This window comes from Dipodomys spectabilis, unplaced genomic scaffold (assembly GCF_019054845.1).
Source record: "Dipodomys spectabilis isolate Male_0828 unplaced genomic scaffold, ASM1905484v1 ptg000136l, whole genome shotgun sequence".
In the NCBI taxonomy this organism is placed as follows: Eukaryota; Metazoa; Chordata; class Mammalia; order Rodentia; family Heteromyidae; genus Dipodomys; species Dipodomys spectabilis.
This window is the reverse complement of record NW_024870813.1, coordinates 8,384,075-8,403,982: the sequence shown is the minus strand read 5'-3', so window position 1 is coordinate 8,403,982 and position 19,908 is coordinate 8,384,075. Positions and strand designations below refer to the sequence as shown.

The 19,908-nt window shown below is 46.1% G+C and overlaps 1 protein-coding gene across 5 annotated transcripts in view; it reads right to left on the bottom strand.

Moving 5' to 3' along the window:
• The window catches only part of Kcnma1 (potassium calcium-activated channel subfamily M alpha 1), a 699,649-nt gene that overhangs the window by 494,184 nt on the left and 185,557 nt on the right, over positions 1 to 19,908 (bottom strand). For all 5 annotated transcript variants that reach the window (XM_042690241.1, XM_042690238.1, XM_042690240.1 and 2 more), the window contains exon 2: positions 10,181 to 10,342. In XM_042690241.1, coding sequence (XP_042546175.1) covers positions 10,181 to 10,342 — 162 coding nt within the window. The remainder of the gene's footprint in view (positions 1 to 10,180; positions 10,343 to 19,908) is intronic.

The following is a 19,908-nucleotide window of genomic DNA, read 5'->3' as shown; positions in this document are numbered from 1 at the left end:
TAATAATAATCCTACAAACCACAGGGGGTGCCAGTTTTTACTGATTGGGAAGGAGGGAAAGAAGAAAAGGAGGAAGAAGGCTGTTAACGTTACTCATGTAAACCCTGGGATCCAGCAACAAGCATGTACAGGATGTGAGACCAAGATGAGAACAATCAAGCTCCCAGGCCTGCTGAAGAAACTGACAGATAGATGACAGGCTCTGATTTATCACCAAACACTACTTCAGAAACCTCGCCACCCAAAAGCATTCACATTTTCACTTTCAACATTTGGATGTTTGCACTTTTGCAGATTCTTCTGCAAGCACCGATAGATCCCATAACCTTGAAAGGCATCTGGCTTCCAGCACGTCCTCTAGAAATGTCTGAAGGAATGTTTGAGGGGATGGATCAGGACAGCTAGGCACCGTGGCTTGCTCATGCCTGTAATCATAACTACTCACAAAGCTGAGATCTGAGGATCACAGTTCAAAGCCAGCCTGGGCAGGGCAAGTCTGAGGGACTCCTATCTCTAATTAAACAACAAAAAATGTCCAAGGTAGAGGTAGAGCTTAAGTGGTAGGATGCCAGCCATGAGTGAAAAAGAAAAGGTTAAGTGTAAGTTCCGGAGTTCAAGCTCAGAGTAGTTGGTTCACATGTGCAGGACAATCACATACTTTTTTTTTTTTTTGGTCAGCCATGGGGCTTGAACTCTGGACTTGGGTGCTGTCCCTGTGCTCTTCAGCTCAAGGCAAGTGCTCTACCACTTGAGTCACAGCACCACTTCTGCTTCTCTAGTGGTTTACTGGAGATAAGAATCTCACGGGCTTTCCTGCCCAGGCTGGCTTTGAACCGTGATCTTCAGATCTCAGCCTCCTGAGTAGCTAGGCTTACAGGCGTGAGCCACCAGAGCCCGGCAATCACATGTTCTTTCCAGGACTGCTTAATGTATGCCTCTGAGTATTCTGTTGCTGATCTGGCCTGCATAACCAGCTTGACTCTGTCCTGGTAGCCTCCCTCCATAGCCTGGGAGGACTTGGTGTGAGCACCACAGTGGGAACACTTAACTCTCTTTCCACAAGACTCATTTGTCATCCAGCTAAGGCGGTTCCTGTGACACATACAGCCACTATGTACAGCTCTAGAAGGAACCCAGCCCTGACCCCTGGTCAGCTCAGGGAGCTAGATGAAGTGAGAATTTCCTGGCCAACTCGACAATGGTGAGTCAGGCTGGTGTGAGCCTGAATGAAGTATATACACAGAACAAACATTCTCATGTGGCTGAATCCAAACCAAGACCTGCTGGGTACAGCCACAAGCCTTCTGGATGGCTAGGCCCAGAGCTGCTCAGCGTTTGGAAACAATGTCGTCAGGGGTGGTGATCTGGGGTCTGATCTTTGAGCACTAGGAAAGGATTTATTCTCCTTATTCTACCCGTGTGGGTCTCCATAACAGTGCATCCTATGACAACTGGAGTCATACAGATGACATACCCCAACCAAGATGCCGAGGCTTTCCAAGCACTGTCCCTCTCCAGAGAAGCTGTTCTAAACAATTTTCATGTTGACTCATTCCGTCTTTACCACACTATTAAGATGATAGGCCTATTTTTATCCCCATCTTTCAGATGAGAAAACCGAAGCTCCCCAAGATAAAGCAGTGTGCCCAGAATAAAATCCCTGACAGTGGTGGGGTGAGGATACTGTACCCTGACTATACTGCCCAGGTGTAACAACTGTTACAGGGGACCACAGCAGCTCCTTCCCTGGAAGGAAGAAGACAGAGGTTTGAAGTTCATGAGGAGCTCTCCACCATTCTTTCTTGTGGGTTCCAAACAAATAAGAAAGAAAAGTATGGGGGAGGGAAGGGATAGTAAGAGAAAAACAAAGGAGGGGGTAACAATGCTTGACCAGAAATGTACCCATTACCTTACTCACTCTGTATAGCATCTTTACAATAAAATACAATTTTTAAAAAGAGAGAAAAAGAAAGAAATGCAAAAAGCCAAGACAGAAGACCCAGCTCAGACAATCCAGCTTGGCAAAGTGTGGGACTCCTATCTCTCAGCCTAACAGAGGCATAGATGAGCCAGCTCCACTGGGAAACACCAATAAACAGGTGTGATCAGACAGATAAATAAATGGAGACAGAGAGATAAATGGATAGGCGAGGGAGATGGAAGGACAAAGCAGGTACCCTCCCTTGCCTTGACATCCCAGAGGGAGGGGTGACAGCAATATAAGCACTTGTCCTGGGACCTCAGAAGATACTCCCCAAGCCAGAGATTGGTGGCCAGCATCAAGCAGGCTGCTCCTAAGCCACAACTTTTTCTCTTTCCAGAGGATTGATTTCTGAAGCACTTCATTTTCCCAATCACCCAGGTTGGAACAAAGGAACCAACACACCAGCATGCAAAACAGCTGCCCTTAAGAGAGTATGCTGGAGGGCCAGGCCTGTAAACCAGCTCAATACCCTGCAGGCCTGCATCAGAGATCCCTTCTCCAATAAGGACTAGACTCTGAGCTGGGAGAAAAACAGAGTTTGGGGGCTGGGAAGGTGGTTTAGTGGTAGAGTGCTTGCCTCGCATACATGAGGCCCTGGGTTCGATTCCTCAGCACCACATAAGCAGAAAAAGCTGGAAGTGGCACTGTGGCTCAAGTGGTAGAGCGCTAGCCTTGAGCTGAAAAGCTGAAGGACAGCACCCAGGCCCAGAGTTCAGGCCCCATGACTGACCAAAAAAAAAAAAAAAGAGAGAGAGAGAGTTTGTTTGGGGTGTGAGATTGCAGAAGGACAGACACGGGAGTGAGAAAACTTGGGGTGTGATCCCGCTATAAATTCTCAGGCATGTTCCCTTGAAATTGGGGAACAGAATAGGCTTATCTGTGCATCCTGGCTGAGAAATTGCTGGAAACTTGGATCCCACCTGGCTCTCCACTCTGTTACCCTGTCTCTACATAGGATCCTATTGGGTTTGTGGAATTAAATGTAGGTGTGTCTCTGAGAAGTGAGGTAGATTTGATAAACGTGTCCATTCTCTTGTGCTGGGGTAAGTTGGGAGCAAATCCCAGCAAATAAACCCCTTAATGAAGAGTGAATGTCACCAGTCACAGATGGGGTAGCAAACTCGCTCCTCTTCTCAGCCAGACAGTAATTATTGTAGGCTGTTTTGGGGCTCCATGGCTACTACTCACTCTATGTTGTCTCCTGTTACAAAAGAAGGCACAGACAATATGTAAATGAGCAAGCATGGAGAGATGCCAATAGAACTTTGTTTATGGACACTGAAATTTGAATTTCAAATAATCTTCACATGTCAAAAATATTCTTCCTTGAAGTATTATTTTAAAACCATTTTAAAGTAGAAATGTATTTCTAGTGTATGAACCACACAAAAGAAGCCATGAGCCACATTAGGGTGGCTCTATCCTTAGCTCATCCCTGGGCTGGTGAGATACTGTCCATAGCCCCATGGGGAAAGAGTCCCATGGGGAGATAAGAATGGAAACTACAGGGCAAGCAAAATCATTCCCCTTTCCCTTTGCAGTACTTCTGTGAACACTGGCATGGAAATGCTCATTGGCAAGTCTAGAGAAAGGAGACGAGAAAGGAAGTCCACCCAAGTTCCCAAGGAATCATTTTTATCCTGGAGTATCTCTTGGGTCTAGTGCTCCATGTATAATAATTAAACAATGAGAGTAAAGTCTGACCAACTGTCAGCAGTTAACCCATAATTCTGCCTCTCTGTGAACATCTCCAGTGATTGGCAGCTCACAGCTACCTGTCCGGGGAGCCTGCTTGATGCTTTTCTCACTCTTGTTTTCCTTTCTAGGTAAATGGGCACACAACTCTGTTGCAACTATAATACATCTCTCATCGAATAAAGATAAAATTTCATGTTTAAAAACAAAAATGCAATCTATCTTCTTTGGCATTTTTTGTGCCTGCCGTTTCTTAGCTTTTTTTTCATTCAAGGGTGGGGCTCTACCATTTGAGCCACACCTCCATATCCAGCTCTTTCAGTGGCTAATTGGAGAGAAAAGTCTTATGGACTTTACTCTCTAGGCTGGCTTTGAGAGTAATCTTCAGATCTCAGCCTTCTGAGTAGCCAGGATTAAAGGCAAAAGCCTCGGGTGCCTAGCTTCTTTGAAATTTTAACTAATACCCAAAGTATGAACTCTGTATCTCTGCACAGGGTAAACTGCACAGATAAAGAGGAATTTTTAGGTCCTGGTGGAGAATTCAACATGACTCCTCCAAACCAAAGACTCCCTCAGGGTGTTAGCACAAATAAGCCCTCTGTGTGCTCCCATTTGCATAGAAAGTGGGACATATCTACTTGATAGGCAGGCTACTCTTTGCAAAATACTTCTCTTTCTGTTCCATAGAGCATTTGCAAACAATGTAATAACTTGAGAAACATCACAGGATCAAGAGCAACCTACCCAGAGAAATGACTGCAATAAGGAATGTAGCAGATCTAATTCATCTCCTGCTGGTGTGCAGCTCTGTTTGGTTCATCTGGTTCCACTTCATAGAGAATGTATCTACTTAATGTTATTAAGCCAATAGAATTATTATTTCTATTTGAAAGGCATGTTTGATATGTATCTCCTTTGAAACCCTTGGGAATGAGAGTAAAAGGGTCTAAGCTATGTACATAACATAAAATGCCACACATGTGATATATTTAGAAAGATAAAGAGAGAGACTGGTACTTTCTTTCTCTTTACCTTGATAAATCATCCTCCGGACATTCGAGCAAGTAGCAGATGTTTTCAGTTGATGGAATTAGATGTATGTGTTTCCCGGAGCTATATTCAAATGTAGTAGCATGGGAAATGTGGAAAATAACTAAGCACAGTCAATCCATGGGCTCTACCTTTTCTCAAGGAGCTGGTGGCTGTGTTGGCAAGACCAGTCTTTGAAGAGAAACACAAAATGCTGTTTCTGTTGCAGGGTTGAGGGGAAATTGAGGAAGTAGAGATATTTGTTCACACCTTGAGGTAGGTTTGGCCTTGGCTGCCAGACATATTTTCATAAGAAGATTGCTGTTCTGAGATCAACATGGAAATGAACAGGAATATTCAGAAATTAGATGCCGGTAGAGATGGCATGATTGTGTGTATGTGTCTGTGTTTATCTGTGTATCTGTAACTTTTCTCCTTATAAATGGGTTCTCTGGCCAAGTGCCAGTAACTCATGCCTGTAATCCTAGCTACTCAGGAGGTTGAGATCTGAGGTTTACAGTCCAAAACAAGCCCAGGAAGACAAATTAGAGAGACTTCTATATCTAATTACCCAGGAAAAAGCCAGAAATTAAGATATGGCTAAAGTGGTAGAGTGTCAGCTTTGAGAAAAAAAAAAAAAAACTAAGCAAGAGTGTGAGGCCCTGAATTCAAGCCTTAGTACCAACACACACACACACACACACACACACACACACACACACACACACACTTTCTCTGGTTCTATTATTCTTAGAAAATTTTCATCTCTCAACACACAAAATATTTTTTCAAAGACAGATAAACTACAGTTTGCAAAGTATGACCTAATGAAACAAATCTGGCTTGTCGCCGTCATCTATTTCTGCCCATAAAGTTTTGTTAGAACCATCACACCATGGCTGTTGGTGACTGCCTTCACACCACAATGGCAGAGACAATGGCAGAGTTCAACAGTCACAGATGAGTCCACATGGTCCGCAAATCCTAATATACTTGCTACAGAAATCTTGCTAACCTCAAACTTCAATACCTTTATTGATTTGGGCTTACGGTTGTACAAAGTGCAACCAAACTATGTAAGAGCCAATTCCTGTGTTTCTTGCCCTCTATAGTTAGATACTAGCTCATGGAAAGAGTTTAATCTGGTTCATTTAACAAGTATAATACATATAACCACACATAGATATGTGTACATTTCAAACAGAGGACTCAGGTATTCAGGGCAAAAAGAAAACAAGAAAAGTGACTGTAACAGAAGAAGTGAAGGGAGGTACAGAATGAAAAGTCCTCTAAGTTCTTTGTGGTTCCATAGACCATCAACTGAGTTCATCATATCCCCCACAGAAAAACACATGACTCCCTTTCCAATTTAAGATGTTCATTGGTGTTCACAACTTTTAGTGCAAATAACTATGAACTCCATGCATAAAGTGGATTGCATGAAATGTAGGGAAGAAAGTCCTTAACAAAATCCAAACAGTTGGGAAAAATCCTGGTGATTTTTACTGCCAGGATAAAATATCCCTCAGTGTGGGCCAGCCCCATATCCTAGAATCCTTTTTTTTGGGGGGTGGGGGAGGTCAGTCATGGGGCTTGAACTCTGCTTGGGTGCTATCCCTGCACTCTTCAGCTCAAGGCAAGTGCTCTACCGCTTGAGCCACAGCACCACTTCTGGTTTTCTAGTGGTTAATTGGAGATAAGAGTCTCACGGACTTTCTGCCCGGGCTGGCTTTGAATCATGATTCTCAGATCTCAGCCTCCTCAGTAGCTAGGATTACAGGCATGAGCCACCGGCACCTGGCTATCCTAGAATCTTATCAGCAATTCATCCAACATTTTCCAGAATTTTAAAATTAGCATGTACTACCTGCAGTTGTGCATCAGAATCTTTAGGGACTGTTTTTAGGACTCGTGTGTGTACCGAAACCCAAGAATGCTCAAGTCCCTTCTATAAATGCTGCAGGTACAGAGATGTACCAGGGTGCTTTCAAGCATCCTTGTCTTAGTCAAATACCTGACGTGATTTTGAGGCTATGTAAATAGTTGGTCCACTATGTTTATAAGGCTTAAGATACTGCATTCATGAGGGAATGATAACCAAAAAAGACAATACATGCTCAATATAATTTAACTTTTCCCAGTATTTTTGACATTGCATTTGTTCACTCTATGGATGTAGAATTGGCAGACATAAGAAAGTCAACTGTATTTTTATAATCAGAAAATAAATATATTTTAATTACAAAAAAAGGACGCCAGTTCCATTGGCTTATCTGAAGATGTTACAAAGCTAGTCTGGGCAGAAAAGTCAATGAGTCTCTTATCTCTAATTAACCACCAAAAAGCCACAAGTGGAGCTGTGGCTCAAGTGCTAAAGCACCAGCCTTGAGCAAAAAAAGCTAAGGGACAGTGCTCAAACCTTGAGTTCAAGCCTCAGTACTGGCTGAAAAAAAAAAAGACAAAGGAAGCAGTAATCCTTGAAAACCTTTCTAAGAGGGCTCATCTATCCAGACTTGCTATTTTTATCCAGCTAAACCTAGTGCCAAGGACACACACACACACACACACACACACACACACACACACACACGCAGGAGGGAAGGCTATTCTGATACTTGCATCCCTAAGGTCAAGGAATTTCATCACTTAGGTGATGAGGCCTCAGGTGTTGACTATAAAAGGTTCTGTTGAGTAGTGATGATCACTGTCATTTTAAAATGGAGTTCTGGAACTCTCTACTTAGTTCAACAATATAAATAATTCATACCCTGAATCACTACCGCTCACCACTTTCTGCCTGTGCCTAGCACAGAGCCAAACAAGTGCAGATAAGTTTCCAACAAATGCCATGCCTGCTCGAGTGCTCCTACAGAGATAAGCTAGGGCTGGTCTCGGCAAATTCTTCCCTTACTTATCTTGGAGACTGTTACTTGTGACAATCAGACAGGTGAGAAAGGGTCCCAGATGTGGAAGCCTAGCTGCTGAGCATCTGTCAAGGAGAACAGATTGGAAATTGAAAAAGGAAACCGAACAGCCACGTATCTGGCCTTGCTTTGGTCCCAACGCTGCAGGGATAAATATTTGGACAACTCAAGACAAACACAACTTTGGGTTCAGAACAGGCAGGACAACTCTCTCCTGTGTGCTGAGACTTCCTTATAGATTCCATTCTTTGAGTAGAGCTAAACTGTGTCCTCCTAAAGAATGGGCCTGCTCCCCTGGTCTGCTCACCCGGCACCCATAGCCCTGCAGAACTTCACGAGACCTTTTCTGCAAAAAGACCTTCAGAGATGGCTCCTTACACAGCCCCAAGCAGAGAAGTCTGGGCAGAGCACACCTCTGGGTACAAAGGTTAAAAGAGAGGCCAGGGGATGACCGTACCTCATTAGCACTGAGGTAATAATGTCAAAGTGTCACAGCCAAAGCTGGCGGTGGCTTGGGAGAGAAAAAGCATTATCTTCAATTGGGAAGTCAACATAGAAAAGGAACACTAGACTGGGAGACCAAAGGTCCCAGGTACCAGGCTAGCTCTGTGACTTAAAGCTGCATATTTGGGGCAAGTCATGGCCCTTCCTATGTTTTTATTTTCCCAACTGAGAGCCAGAAGCCCAGGTAACTAGCTTGCTTCCTTATGATGGCCACCTACCCTAACACAGGACATGTGGTCCTTGCCCTTCAAATGGATGGTGATGCACGCAATTAGTACAGCTGCCTGACTCTGGATAGCATGACTGAGATAGCAGTGTCAAAGTGGTTATTGGACATGTTTGGCCCTAGGAATCCTACCTGCAAAATATCACCCACACCCACCTGCCTGACTCCACTGCTAGTGTCATTCCACGCCTTGTTTCTCGGGGCCATACCAATCCTCTCTTGTGCTATCACTAGGCTCACCACTCTGACTTTTCCTGGTACCTCCAATCTCCAACCTCTCTCATTCTTAAGTTTGACTATAACAAGCTATTTTCAGCCTCTCTGGTCTCCCAGCCATTTGTTGCTCTCAATGCCTATGTGTATACAGCCCTTGATCTCACTAGAGGACCCTCCATTCCCACAATACAACATACTCCTCTCTGTTACAGCTTGGAACTCTTACTCTCTATTGGCCAAGAGGCTGGGAGGAAGAGAGAGAGTTTGAACTCAGGAGTTTGCCTTTTTACATAGGTGCTCTACCCCTTGAGCCAGGTCCCCAGCCTGTTTGTGAGCCAAAGGACTCTTGACTGAACCAGGAAGGGCAGCCCCAACAAACCCACTCCAAAATCATGAGAGATTACCAAGAATGCACTGCCACCTCCCAGAGAAATTCTTGAACCAGGGCAGACTAGGGAAGCTGCTACACAAAGAAGGAGCCCTCTTGTGGTAGGTACACGGGCCTAACAGGTGAAAGCAACTTGGTCCTTGGCCACCCAGTTCTTCTCTAGTCTTTACACTGAAAGACAAACATCCCAGATGCTCCTCCATCCCCGGAAAATTAGCATGGCCAGCCACTACAGACCTTTCCCCCCACTCAATCCCTACCCCTACTCCTCCATGATCCCTGCTTTAAATCAGGAGCTCGTGGCCAATCAGGGAAGCCAAATTCTACAAGCAAACTACAGAAGAGCAGGAAGTGTGCAGAGAAGTGGCAGTATAAGCCCCACATAGGCTAGGTGACACCTTCATCAAAAATAAGGGCACCTAATGGCCAGACGCTGGTTCACAACTATAAACCTAGTTACTCAGAAAGCTAAGATCTGATTATTGTAGTTTGAAGCTGGCCCTGGCAGGAAGATCCTTGAGACTCTTATCCACAATTAACCAGCAAAAAAAAAAATGGAAGTAGGGAGATGTAGTTCAAGAGGTGGAGTGCTAGCCTTGAGCAAAAATGCTAAAGAACAGTATCTAAGCCCTGAGTTCAATCCCCAGTACTAGTAAGGTAGGTAGGAAGGTAGGTAGGTAGGTAGATAGATAAAATAGACAGACAGACAAACAGACAGAGAGACATACATACATACAGACAGACAGACAGACAGACAGAGGGTACCTGAGCGTTTCCCCCTTATCTCACACAGAAGAATTAAGTCACTGCTCCAAGAAGGGCTGTCTGTGTTGCCCAGAGACTAGCAGTAATTTTGCCAAAAAGCTACCCTAGAGATGCACACTTAGAGAACTCCTTGAATCTCAGATTCATTCCAAGATATTTCTGCTCCGTGTGTGTATCCCTGTCTTGCTGGAAAAGAAAGCCCAAAACATCCTTCCAATAAGCCATTTATACAGAATGCCAGCCCACCTTCTGCAGACCCCCACTGCTAGCTCCTGGCTTACAAATGCAGAATACAGAGCTCCTTCTTGAACAATGGCTGTTCACACAACCTCCCAGTCTCAGTAGACTGGAGAAGACACATCCATTGCAACATCACAAAGCTCATAAGCAAAGCCACCTTCTCCAAACCAGGCGCAAGGCCTCCTGGGTAGGAGGGACTAGGGACTTACCAAGACTCTGCCAGTCAGCGTCTGGGCGGATATCATCACCCCAGCCCAGTCCTTCACGGAGGTCATCCAGCCAACTTCGGCTGCCACTGCCTCCTCTTTTTCATCCACTGGCTTGAGAGTGCCATCTGCTTGGCTCGAGCCATTGTTAATCTTCTGGACCTCCTGGCAACAGATTGAGAGAGAGAGATCATGTTGAGACACAGGGAACTGGGTTCAAATAGCAGGCCTTATTCATGAAGCACACTGATATGTGACACACTTGCTATCCAAACTCAGATTTGTCTCAATGGCCTGTCAGGACTTGCCCTGGTCCCAGAATTCCTGATATCTCAGCCACCAGTGTCTCTAAAAGGGTGGATCTCCAGGAGGAAGTGGTGGTCTTGCTCCGTGGACAGGTACAGTAACTGAGGCACAGATCTATTCTATAGTAACTGAGGCACAGATCTATTCAGAGGGGATTCCAGATATCATGCCACTGTGAGCTGCCCTGTGATATGGAAGAGCATTTCCTCCTCCACACACATCAGAACTGCAGACTGCCCAACAGCACACGATACATACACAATCCACTCGGTCCATCTCCTGACACTGACATTGACACTGTTAGAGCAAGGTTCTCCAACAAGCAACCATCTGAAAGCATGTGGAGGGCTTGTTGAAACAGAACTTGTAGTGCCACCCAGCTCCCAGATAACACCTATCTGCTGGTCTGGGGGCCCAATTTGGGGAACCACAGCAGTTGACCATACTGGCAGGGCAGGATGAACCCTCTTCTTATCTGAAATGGGTGGCAGGTCTCACTCTCTGCTCTTCTTGGGCCTCTTCCTCCTCCTACCAGGACCATGTGCCTTTTCCAGAAATGACAGTGGATAAGCAGAAGAGGAAGATGCTGGGGCAGGGAGCAAGCCCTCAAATCAAAGTCCCCTATGTATAACTTAAAAAAAAAAAAAACCCTTTTGCCAGTACTGGGGCTTGAACTCAGGGTGTCTAGCCCTTGCTTAGCTTTTTCCACTCAAGTGTAGCCCTCTACAGCTCCAGCCATATCTCCACTTTGGGCATTTTTCTGGTTAATTGGAGGTTAAGAGTCACTTGGATTTCGTGTGCCTGAGCTTGAACCTTGGTCCACAGATCTCAGCCTCCAGAACAGCTAGGATTTATACAAGCCACCAGTGTCTGGTTTTGTGTTTGCTTTTGAGGAACACCTACTGGCCATGTTGCTGAACTAGTCCCTGGCTGTCACCTGGGGACCCGAAGGGCCAACACCCTGCCCCTCATTCCTGGTGGCAAGGACATGGCCTGCAGAATGAAAATCAGCATGAAAAGTGCCAGGAGTCAGGGAGTCCCCAGCGGTCACAGGAACTTCAGTGCATCAATAATTCACAGCACAAGAGCTGTATGGAAGACAATGCTATTTTGCCAGCGCTGTTACCTATTGTTTTACAAGGCATTCATTATTTTAATTACTTTATGAGAGGCAAGAAAAAACATAGACTAAAGGGAGATAATGCTCTTGTTATTATTTGCTTACACTAGATGTCTGAGCTTAATTACCACATGTGGGAGGCAGGCTCGGGGGAGGGGCTTGGGGAGCAGGAAGCTGCTTCAAGCCTTGTGTACCCCACAGTCAGGTTCATCAGGGAGGAGAGGCCTTGCTCTCCACCACTGACCTGAACTGTCCTTAGCAGGTGTTCTAACCCACCCACTGCAGGAAAGGGCCAGGGGGCAGGGGGAGGGGGGAGGAGGGTTAATTGGTCCTGCTGGGGACATGCAGTGGGTGAGGGTGGCTAGGGCATAGCCCATTAGAATAGTGACTGTCACCATATATCAAGTCAGAATGGGTACCCACAAACAATGAAATTTACAGGAACAGGGTGCCAGTGGCTCATGCCTGTAATCCTAGCTACTTGGGAGGCTGAGGAACACAGTTCAAGGCCAGCCTGGAGACACAAGGAAAGCCTGTGAGACTCTTGTCTCTAATAAACCACCAGAAAACTACAAGTGGTGCTAGCCTCAAAGTGGTAGAGCACTAGCCTTGAGTGAAAAAGCTCAGAGACAGCACCAAGGCCCCAAGTTCAAACCCCATGACCAACAAGAAAGAGAGAGACAGAGAGGCAGAGACAGAGAGAGAGAAAGAAATTAACATAGGAAGGCAAAAGCCCATTTTAATTGGGTGATTCTCATCCTGTGTATCATCTTGTTTCAACCTTGCAATAAATCCAGTGGACAAGTGGAATTATCCTCACCTTAGAGCAGGGGTACCTGAGAGCAAGTAGCTCAGAGGATGTCATACAGCCAGCCTTGGCTTTGTTCTACATCCTCACAGCCAAACTGGCCCCCAAGCATGGTAGCTCCTGCACCCTCGGCCCTGTGTGTACACAGTGGGGAGAGTTAACTGCCCTCTGCCCCATAGGTGGGTAGGTGGAGAAGTGTGGTGGGTGAGCAATGCACAGCACCTAGCATAGTGCTCAGCATGCAAAAGTCACAGCCATGGAAGTGGCACTGTGGCTCAAGTAATACAGCACTCTTCTTGAGCTGAAGAGTGCAGGGACAGCACCCAGACCCAGAGTTCAAGCCCCACGACCAACCAAAAAAAAAAGTCACAGCCATGGGGATGGAGAACCCAGTTTGGCCCTAGAAAGGACACTGGCCTGGAGTGGCCCCTCAATAATTCCAGAGTAGATATTAAACAAGTATGGGCTCTTGAGGATGCTACCCTCTGAAGCCAAGTGCCTCAACTTTTGCAGGATGTTAGCAGGAGCATGGGACCTTAGCCAGGATGGCTGGCAAGAGGTTGCCACACTGGGTATGCTCATTACCAAATATCCCCCTTAGATTCCCCCTGGTTCTGAGCTCCACTAGACCAGACTCCCACCTCCAGAGGGAGACTGAGGGCCAGAGAGAAGCATCCTCTGAGTCTTTGTCTCTCCTCTTCCCAAAGCTGAGACCAATCTGCTGTACACACACACACACACACACACACACACACACACACACACACACAGGTTCCTCTAGGATAGGTAAGTCCTGCCTGTCACCATTGCCACCACCTCCCCACACACACACGCACACACATTGGATCCTGAAGAATGATAACCTGATCATTTTAGACATAGCACTTCCCAAAAGTACAGACAGCTTTACAAAGGGAAGGTCAGGGTAGTATCCTTAAGTTCTGGTTCTGGGAAGGAAGTAGGGCTGCTCTGGAGACAGGAACCCTGCATCTTAGAACCAGAGGCCGCATAGCACACAAGGCTTAAACCAACATCCCCACGAGGCTGTGCCTTGCAGGGTAAATCAGGTTGTCTCTGGACCACCAGGATGTTGTATTTGCCAATCTCCCCAAGACCCTTGTCCTGGACAAGGATCTTGTGGTTGTCTTGTAGTTGTCACACCGGTTCTTACCTGGTCTCCACACCTGTCTGGCCTCAGAGCCAGGTGCCAGGGTCACCGCAGGTACCACACCTGCTAGCTGATTATATTGGGGGTGCAGAGCCCACAGAGCCTGCCTGGAGGGGATTAAGAGCCCCCTCTCTGCTGCTTGCTGAAGGCCAGCCCAGGATCTACAAGTCTGTCTCAAGTTTAATTGTACCTCAGTTTTCGAGCTCTTCATCTAGGAAGTTGTTTAGGCAATAGTCATTTGGGAGGAAGAAGGTTTTTTAAAACTCTCCAAGTCATACTGGTAGGTCACATCTATAACCCTAGCTATTTCAGAAGGTTGAGATCTAGAGGATTGCTGTTCAAGACCAGAGTAGGCAGAAAACTTCATGAGTCTCCATCTCCAGAATAACCAGCAAAAAAAAAAAAGCCAAGTTAGAGACATGGCTCAAGTGGTAGAAGTCAGCTGGGCAAGTGTGAGGCCTTGAGTTCTAATCTTGGGAGTGGGGTAGGTTCTGTAATTCACGTGGTGTTCCTATGCCCATACCTCCTGAGTCCTCCCACCCACTCAGAGAATGTCAGTCTCTCATTCCTACAGTCCTGCCATCTATTCTGCCCCTGTTTTTTGCCATCCTATGAGTCTGCCAGAACTTTTCAGAACTACTCCTCAGGGCGGTTTACACTGGCTGCTCTTCCCACCCTCTACCCCAGGTGTCCAAAGGCCTGCTCTCCAAACCCTCCAGGGCCTTTCTCAAACCTCAACTGACCATCCACAGGCCCTTCCCTGACCATCCTCTTGGAAGCAACCCCATCCCTGCAACTCCATCTCCAGGCTGATTTCTCCAGAGCATTTCTACCACCATGGAAAGCCCTGGCACTTGAATTATGCCCATAAAACTCTTGTAGGGAAAGAATTTCCATTTGGTTCAAAGCTGCGTTATCCATGTTAAGCCATCAAGAGCTCTGAAGTAGGTACTGACATTGGTGAAGGAGAGATGAGACAGAAAAGAGAAAAAGGAGAGGGAGGGAGCTGAAGCCAATGGGAAATCAATTTTTAGCAAGGACAGTATCTAGAATAGATAATATTACTGATAAATAGCAATAATAAATACTGGCTACTGTGTCTGAGCATGATCACAGAGGCCCTGTGGGATAAGCACATTGGATAGATGCAGGGTAAAGCAGTTGGCCCAAGAACACAGGCAGAATTTAAACCCCACTGTTGGAGGACACACAAAGGGATGAGCATCTGTCCTGCCATTCTCCTGAGGGCAGAGTGAGGAGAGAATGAGACAGAGAATATGGAAGGATTATCAACAGTGGCAAAGAGCCCGTGGATGGCTGATTATCATATCAAGCATTCCATCCACCCCCACTTCTGGTACTGTGCATACCTCAGTGACCCATTGTCCCGGTCTCTGTGTCTTGGGAGGGCAGTTGAACCAAGGACATGGGAGCACTGGCAAGAACTAGCCAGAACCATTCATCATTGTTCAAGGTGCAGAGCATCGAGTGAGAAATGAACGTGACTGGGCTGACAGGCTGCTAGGCCCTCCTGCCAAGAACGGAGGTTCTCTGCCTGAACTATTCTCAGCCTCATACCTAGCTTTGGAGGCTGAGATCTGAAGAGCATGGCTTGAAGCCAGCTCAGATAAGAAAGTCTGTGAGATTCTTATTTCCATTTAGCCATCAAAAAGCCAGAAGTAGAGCAATGGCTCAAGTGGTAGAACATCAGCCTTGAGCAAAACCACTAAGAGACAGTGCACAGATACTGAGTTCAAGCACTAGGATTAGCACCACCAAAAAAAAAAAAAGAATTGAGGTTCTCAATGAAAAGGGGCTTCCTCCCTTGCTTCTTCTGAGCCCCTGAACACTTGCCCCTCTACCCAGTGCTCCAGAGAACTCAGCTGCGTCAGGAGGCTGCCTTGGCCTGACTGGCAGGGAACCGCCTCTCCTATTTTCTCTGGATCAGAGATAGGACCAGGGAGGATCTCCAGTACTTGGAAGTACTATGCTTAACTCTCAGGATAGCTGGGGCCATGAGTTATTCCAAGATGTTTCACCCCCAGGGGGCTGTGGGAGGAGGAAGGGCTAGGAAACTTCTTTCTGGGCTCTCCTTGTACCTCAGTCTTCCTCAAATTTTCAAGATCCATTTCCAAATCTGGATCCATTTCCTGTTTTACCAAAGCTCCGAGTTAAGATCAGTCCCCAGGAATGCCATTTGCCTTTCCCAGTCCCCTCTCCTGTACCACTGAGCCAACAGCCCCCAGACAGGGGCCCTCAGCTGGACACACAGCAGAAGGGCTTTCCTGCAGACAGCTCAGGGTGAAGGCTTCTGGATCTCCACTTAGGAAGTGATTGCCAAGGATGGGCTGGATGGCCTAAATCAGTCACCCAACCTCTCTGAGCAGAGACTGAGAAATGTGGGGTAGTGTCAAGTTGAGCCCACAATTTTCTGTTCTGCAGAGCCAAGCTTCTGTGAGTGACCACAGTAACAGGTAGAGGAAGGATGGCCTGGCACCCATGAAAATCAAAGACCTCCGAGGAGTTCTTTCCCTGAGAGTTCTGTGCTGCACTGCATCCAGCAAAGTTATTTTTCTGGAGAGGAAAAGTTTGAATCCCCGGAGACAATATTCCCAGGCCTGTTGTAGCTTTGTGTCCTGATGGTAATGTTGATGACATTCTATGGCACAGCTTGGTATCAGATCTAGAAATGACCAGATTTTAAGCCTTTCCAGACCCCGAAGGCTTCCAGATCTCTATGCAGACAACTCTCTGGTCCCTTGGCCTGAAAGTTCCCAGTACTGGAGGTGGGGGAAAGGTCCACCACCTTCATCCCCCACCCTGCCAACAGTGCAAGAAGAGGAAACCCCCCTGGCAGCCTCTTCCAACTACTGGACTGGTGGCCACCCAGCCATTCTCCCTGGTACCAATAATCCTGCATATTAGGGGATTAGGCAGATTACCTAAAGCAGCTCAAGCAAATAAAGCATAATGTGGGTGCCGCCAGCTGGGATTTTCATGGCAAGAGTTCTGTGAATGGAGAAGGAGGAGACTCCATTCTGAGACTCCAGGGAAGAGAAATAGGGCAGAAGAGGACTCAGATAACACAATCCTGCTCCCCACCCTTCCCAGAGCTGCTGAGACGGGGTGGTGGCAGAGTTCATCTCAGCTATGCCTCCTCTTCCTGGATGGATGCTCAGAGATTCCCAGGCATCTGCTGGCCCTAGGGACATCTCTCCCCATGCAAACAGAGTTCCCTGCATAGGAAACAGATTGGAATGTGGACCAGGTGAACTTAGCCAGTAGCTTCTATGCTTGTTAACCTGGACAATACTTATGAAGACTTGTGTCCATGGGTCCACATTGTCCATACATGAAGCCCAGGCAGAGCCCATTGCTCTGGAGTTGGAAAAGGAGTGAAGCACTGTCCCTACTTGTCCTGAGATGATGCTTACTCCTCAGGGGATTTTCAACCCCTACCCTTCAGGTATTCGTCCTTCAAAGCACCCGAGTGCTCTGTGCTAACAACTGCACTTCAGAAGTCTTTGTGGTATAAAAAAGTGACAGGAGAGAAAGACCAGGTGACCTTTAAAAGTCCATCTTTATGCTAGGGTTTCCTTATCTCAGCATCGAAGAGGCCATGTCAATGCTCCCTGAGGATCTGTACAACTCAGAATCATCTGACCCCGAGGCTTGTATTATGGAATCCTCACTGGGCATGCACATTGTGTCTCAGCTCTGTGGCCCTGGGAAGTTCATCAGATGCCATTTCCATTGCTGGGGATATGGCTGTAGCTACGGACCCAGACACTCTTCTAAGAGGCAAACGATTCTCTAAAAGGGTATGGCTGGCCCTCAGGAAGTCCCTGAGCCCCTTCTTCCATCTACAGGCCATGTTCTCTATGTGTTCATTTTACATGGACTTAGTGCTCAGACAAGTCTTGAAGGTAGGGATGTTTTAAAGCTCCAGAGAGGCTGGGTAATTGCCACTTGTTTGGGAGAGAGCTGAAATTAAAATCCCCTGTAGTCTAAGTTCAGAGGCCATACTTTCCTCTTTCTTTCATGCTGCCCAACAAAAGAGTGGATGAAAGAACAGAAGAAGGAAGGAAGGAAGGAAGGAAGGAAGGAAGGATGGAAGGAAGGAAGGAAGGAAGGAAGGAAGGAAGGAAGGAAGGGAGGGAGGGAGGGAGAGACGGAGAGAGGGAAGGGAAGGAGGGAGGGAGGGAAGGGAGGGAAGGAAGGCAGGAAGGAAAAAGCTTGGTTCTCCTTATGTTGTTTGTTACTCATTACTGAAGCAATCATCTTATTTTCTATGTCTTCTATATAACAGAAGTTTATGCTACACACATGTGGACTGAGTTTTGGTTTAATTTAGCTTGGGGTTTATGTTTGTTTGTTTGGTGTGTTCTGGTACTGGGGCTTGAACTCCAGGCCAGGATGCTGTCCCTTAGCTTTTTCACTAAAGGCTGTCACTCTACCATTGGAGTCACAGCTCCACTTCCAGATTTTTGGTAGTTTATTTGAGATAAGAGTGTCATGGATTTGTCAGCTGAAGCTGCCTTCAAACCTTGATTTTCAGATCTCAGCCTCCAGAGTAGGTAGGGTGAGGCACCAGCACTAAGCATATCAGCCATATATGGAAAGAAATTTAGAAAGTTGCCTAGGAGAAAGGATTCTAACCTTGGAATAGAAGAATCCATTGGATGCTCACCATGTTTGTTAACAACCACAGTTGCTGCCTAAAATCTAATCAGCCTCCAAACTTTCAGGGCTAATGCATGTACCTTGACCAACATGTTTGTAAAACAGTAATCTCTTCCTCAAATAGCTTAATAAAATAAGAAAGAGTGACAGTGAGCTCACTATGAGGGCCATAAGGATTTGGAATGGATTAGTAGAAATCTTAGCAAGGGCTCCAGGGCCTGGGTCCCCCAGTCAGATGCAGAACACCCTGGTTATCTACACAGACATAAGACAGAGATGCCAGTCTGAGGAACAAGGCCCCCACCTTACCTATTCCAGAAGATGGCTTAAAACCACCCCAACTGGAAACCATCACTAGGCCCCGCTGCAAGACAAAACTCATGCACATTTTCCAGTTGTAGAAAAACTGTAATCATACCAAGCAGGTCTGAGACAGGGCCAGAAGTTCAGATGGATTAGTAACGGATATAATTTTCTGAGTGCTTTGTGTGGTTTCAGTGAATCCTGTTAATAATATTGCAAGTTGGGCATTATTATCTCAATTTTTAAGACTAGCCACAAGGCACTAAGGCTCTCTAGAGGTTCCACAGAAACCCACTGAGTCCAATACACTTCTTGTAGGTAGGAAGAATCTTGCCTTATGTTTAGGAAAGCAGTTTAATATGGCTTCTTGGGTCAAGGAGACCATGTATTCTACTCATTACATGTGTGTGTGTGTGTGTGTGTGTGTGTGTGTGTGTGTGTGTGTGTGTAAGGATGTATATGTGTATGCATACACATGCCTGTGCAGTGCATATATGTATATACACATGTGCATATACAGGTTACATGTGTGTACATGTATATGTATATGCATGCAAAGTGTATGTGAACATGTCTGTATGCATACTTGTGTGTATCTGTGTGCACGCACACACATATATATACATATTTGTATTAGATGAAATGAAGCTTACAAAGCTATATAAGTCAGAGGTTCTGTGAGCCTCAGAAATGAGGATCCTAGAATCTTAAGAGGAACAGATTTCTGAGGTTGATCAAGTAGTTCATTTCATCAAAGAGCTGCTGGAGAGCCTCTGTGGATAAAAGAAGTATGGGAAGACCAGGCACTATTGTCTTAAGAGTCTGGACTCCTGGTTCCTCTCTTATCTAAATGTGCAGCCTCGAGAATGTCACCCCATCTCCTCCTGTTCTCAATTTGATTATTGGAAAACTAGGCTTAAAAATACCTTCCTGCCAGGCACTGGTGGCTCATGCCTGTAATACTAGCTACTCAAGAGGCTGAGATCTGAGGATCATTGTTCGAAGCCAGCCCAGAGAAGAAAGTTCTTAAGACTCTTATCTCCAATTAATCAGCAAAGGGATGGAAGTAGAAATGTGGCTCAAATGCTAGAGCATCAGTCTTGAGCAAAAGAGCTAAGGTACAGTGCCCAGGCCCTGAGTCCAAGTCCCAGTACCAGTATGCACACACATACACACACACACACACACACACACACACAAATACCTTCTTCATATAGTCCCTGTAAGTATCCAACACAATGATGGTATATATAAATAAATAAATACAGTGTAAAGGTTCTCTAAGTAAGAAGCCATCTTTAAGCTGAGTATAACACAATCCACATAAATGACCTTGGGAAGTG